This window comes from Lactuca saligna, chromosome 3 (assembly GCF_052625555.1).
Source record: "Lactuca saligna cultivar CGN05327 chromosome 3, ASM5262555v1, whole genome shotgun sequence".
In the NCBI taxonomy this organism is placed as follows: domain Eukaryota; kingdom Viridiplantae; phylum Streptophyta; class Magnoliopsida; order Asterales; family Asteraceae; genus Lactuca; species Lactuca saligna.
The window spans coordinates 27343189-27347595 of NC_136419.1; the positions used below are offsets into that span (position 1 = coordinate 27343189).

Sequence of the window (4407 nt, forward strand, 5' to 3'; positions counted from 1 at the left end):
ACAACACCCACCCAACCTTTATAAACCCAGGTTTCTGAAGCAAAACTTTATTCACATTTTCAATCTCACTCACTTCAGACGATAACAAATTAGCAATATCAGGAAGTGTATCCATCTTCTGTACAGTATACGTGACCATAATTTGAGAATCGCTTTCTGTGCATCCACACAATAAGTGGATAGTGGCATTCATGTTAGCTTTAAATCTTGTCCCTTCATCCCAAGTTTGCCCACTATAAAATTCATCGGAAACATCTGATAATATATCGCCTAGTTTCACCGAATAGATCGTATCATAAAAGTATGCAACCGTGTTGTTCACGTTTTTGCAAGAACACGGGACTGTGACAAGGTGGTGGTGTTGGTCTCCATGGGTGATGTTTTGAATATGTGAAATGTCCACTGAATATAACGAAGAAATATTGTTTTTGGTGAGTGGATTGTGTTGATAGAGTATAGATTTGCATTGTGTTGATTGTTGAACGCAAGCGAATGGGATTTCATTTGGTGGATTTTGAGAAAGTGTGAGGATCATCAACATGTGGGTGAAGAAGATAATGAGAAGAAAAATGGAATTTTGAGAAGCCATAGTTTGTGGTTCGTTTGCAAGAATGAATATTGAAGTTTATTCGCACTCTATCTTTTGTGCTTTTATTCTTTCCATTTTTGTGTTATGCAATCGTTTGTTTCTGACTTTCTGTACTAAAATTTGGTTAAATCCGCTTTGTTGATGTTTACAATTTAAGGCTGTGGATTACACTTGTGGATTTTGGCATGATTGTTTGTCCTTTTCTTTCTTTTGTTTATGGTGTGAGGATTTCCAGGCAATTAGTCGTGCTTTGCTTTTGTCATTGTAGGTGGAGGTTTCGACAGATATGGTGCTCCAAGCATATGGAATGTATAGGTATTACTAAGCAACAAATAAATTAAATTTAAAATACCGTAAACACTCAAATAAGTTTAAGTTAAGAGAATCATACGTAAAAATCAACACATCTTTGGTTAAAAAAATGTTAAATGAATAATCAAACATTTTTACTTAATTACGTATTAGTTAAACTCTACGTTTATTTTTAAAAGGGAGGAATACTACATTTCACGAGGTGAAAAAACACCTTAGATATAAAATGCCTTTAGACAAGCAAACATGGTTTTTACTTTTCTTTTCCTTTTACTAATTTTGGTTAATTGTTTACTGATATAAAATGCCTCATTCTAAAACAAAAAAAAGTAAACACTTGAGATACTATAACATCAATATAGATAGATATTAGTATTAGTACCTATGTAGCTCTCGTTTTTACTTTTTACATCGGAAATATGTCTTCAAATTCAGTTACCACCTTCTGTACCTTGCTCAGCATCACTGTTCTCACCAAATAAAACCAACATGTAATTAATATTTACAATCTCAGTCCTTGTGGTACATTTTTTTTCAGGTTTGGTCCAAAAATTTTAAAAGTAATATTTAATACGCAACAAAATAAAACCACGTGTAATTTATACCTTGGAAGGAAGAGTCTTCTAAATATTTCTGTGGAAGAGAATCAAGCTTGTTACAAATAATATAAAAACCAGGGACATTACACAACATAAGATGGAAAAGATTGAGGGGATGAATGAAAATATCAAAATACCATGATTTCATTTTTCAGAATGACATCTTCAGTAAGGATTCCTTGTGTTGTTGCCATGGTCAATAATGATGTGAAGCTAGGAGGAAAGGCTGAAAGCTTTTCTTGAACATCTTGACTAAGTGTGGCTTCCATGGGATTTGAGCTTTGACTAAATATTGTTTCAGCATTTGACCCTATTGGACTCCAGTCAAGTGTTGGTCTGCATAAACAAGTTAAAATCTCAGATCATTTGCTTACATTTTTTTGCTATAATCTCAAAGAAATGTTATTGGAGACTTGTAACAGAGTTGCTCCATATTTCTTCATCTTACCTATAGGCTGGAGAAGAGCTTATTGGGCTCCACTCCTGTGTTGACCTGAAAAAAGAGTGAGGGTTGACTTTTCAAACCTTCCAACTTGGAAAAATAGTAAAATACAAAGAAAAGTTACTTTTTAGATAGCGAATTTGGACTACAGAGGCCAAGTACAATCTTCCTTTTGGCATCTCTAGCATTTTCACAAGAAGAGTAGTTAAAAATCCATATACATATTATATTGTTCAAAAAGTCAATAACTTCTTAGAGAATGTATTTAGTTTCCACCTCTCTACAGGTTGAAGAGAAGGCACGATCTCAGATTGAGATGGGGTTTTGGATTCAGGGATATCAGGAGTTGACCGGTCAATCTTCTCATGTCCAAAGATATCCTGTAAAAGAGAAGTTTATATAATTACATGTGTGATGTGTTTGCATAGGGGCAAAGGTTGAACCTTTATGAAATTCATAAATCTTTCAGTCTCATCACTTGTGAGAAATCGCAAGGCAAACTTTTGGATCTGCAAACAAGGAAAAGGGTATTTGGTGAAATATGATATGATGTAGTAGAAGAACAAAGGGCATAAGTAGGAAAACAGAAACTAAACAAGCGAATTTGAGGTTCTTACATCGCCTGCATGATCTTTGTAACTCATGAATACAATTTTGCTGCCCCTAGGAGGGTATCCAGGCAAACATGAGACATGAGGCCAGGTGAAATGTAGCTTTGAAATGTAATGCTCCTCCTGAAATGATTCAGTATCAAAACTTGTGTTAGATGCATACTAACTTATGACGTACATATATATGCATACAAAACAGATTAGAGTCATAATGGCTACCAACATAAGCATAAGAACAATCAACAATTACATGTACATTGTGATATATTAGTAATCAGGTAACTTAAGAAACAAATTATTCCAATGTGAAGCACTAGCCTATTGTTGATCCCTAATTTCTAGAATTAACAGGACCAGTTGCTTAAATTATAGATACTGTCTGAAGTCATCTGAAATATCTTAAAGCAAACAGTACAATAACTGTCTAACGAAAGCAGAGAGATGAATCTGTAATAACAAGGTTTAGTTGAAATTAATCAATCTAGTAGGCATGAATAAGATGAATAAGACTAGAATTATATATTATATATACTAGGAAACTGTATGATTGCTTGCACAACCAACATTTTCCACGAGAAAGTGATAGATCTTGACTTGGTAGTAAATCACATACGTGCATTCTGTATTTGATTAAGTTGGGAGCGGAAGATTTTTACATCTTGCAAACTTTGTATATGAACGAACCAGATGAATCTAATAGTCAGCCTAGATAAAAGTTTTCCGATCGTGTCTGATTTAGAAAAACATCATATAACCAGAGGATTTCAAACAGTTCAGTCGTTTATGATTATAATTAAATCAACTGTCAACCAAAGTAGAGATAATTTCAGGATTTATAGCTCAATTGTGTTGCGGATTTGTGATCGACTGCAAAACGGTTGCAGAAAAATCATAATCGAGTCTAAATTGATCTAAAATGGCACAAATAAGGCGTACAAACCGTTATCGAACTAAAAAAATAAGAGATCTCTGAAACAGTGATAACTCACAATGACGTTGTCGACGAGAGTAACTGTTAGTATGATGGAGCGAGAAATATCAGAGTTATCGTTTGTGGAGGTTAGTAACTTGAGATTGGCGAGAGAAGTGAAGGATGAAATCCATGAGCCCTTGGACCTTTTGACTTGGGGAACGAGAGAAGGATGATAACCACCGGCACCGGCGGCAGATGAGAGAGAAGGACGCTTGAAGAAGCGAGCATATTGAACTTCCCAGTGGTTTCCGATAGGGGCGGTGGTTGTCGTCACTGACATGCTTCCTTGATGCTCGTTTTCGCTTCCGTTGGATGGATGAGGTCCCGCCATGTTTCGTTACTTCCTACTGCTCACGCGGATCGAATTTTGAATTTGTTAACACAAGCTATCTACCTTCCTTCGTTTTTATATACATTTTCTTACAGCATTTCATATCAGTAAAACTTTTTATTAAACCTTTTTTGTGCCACATATATGCATAATAGAATAAACGGAACTAAAAACTCGAAATATATTTCGCTATACTAAGTTTTTATAAAGCTTATTTAGAGTCAATGCAAATGAAAAAAAACTATAGAATTGAATAAAATATTGATTAAATTATGAAAATGCATATAGCTTGTAAATTTACAATAAAGATGAAAAATTATGTTGTTAAACGCAATAAGTTATTTGACTTTAACAAACTTAATTCATCAATAAACTCTTATTGTGGACTAGTAAAAAACCCGCACTACGCCGCCGATGGTTTGAATGGTTCGTGATTCATAATCATAGATAATTTATAATGAAAATGGTAGAATAAATTTTCTTAACATTAGTATGTTTCCAAAATGCATCGATGCTAAAACTATTACATTCATAACATTAACATATTCAC

General features: G+C 34.2%; 1 protein-coding gene across 1 annotated transcript; it reads right to left on the minus strand.

Moving 5' to 3' along the window:
* Nucleotides 1–1098: 1098 nt before the first annotated feature.
* LOC145033489 (poor homologous synapsis 1) lies at nucleotides 1099–3939 on the minus strand. Its single transcript, XM_078982085.1, has 9 exons — nucleotides 3543–3939; nucleotides 2560–2676; nucleotides 2386–2451; nucleotides 2219–2322; nucleotides 2067–2123; nucleotides 1949–1993; nucleotides 1638–1836; nucleotides 1507–1534; nucleotides 1099–1366 (listed from the first exon to the last, which is right to left on the minus strand). The coding sequence occupies exons 1-9, from the start codon at nucleotides 3855–3857 to the stop codon at nucleotides 1308–1310; spliced, it is 990 nt and encodes a 329-aa protein (XP_078838211.1). The 5' UTR covers nucleotides 3858–3939; the 3' UTR covers nucleotides 1099–1307.
* Nucleotides 3940–4407: the final 468 nt, after the last annotated feature.

Bases quoted from the DNA above. Each gene is read 5' to 3' on its own strand.
- LOC145033489 (XM_078982085.1), bottom strand. From the start codon at position 3,857: ATGGCGGGACCTCATCCATCCAACGGAAGCGAAAACGAGCATCAAGGA. The intron at 2,452-2,559 runs GTAAGAACCTCA...CCTTGTTTGCAG, and splicing joins ACAAAGATCATGCAGGCGAT to ATCCAAAAGTTTGCCTTGCG. The intron at 1,994-2,066 runs GTAACTTTTCTT...CTCTTTTTTCAG, and splicing joins CCAAATTCGCTATCTAAAAA to GTCAACACAGGAGTGGAGCC.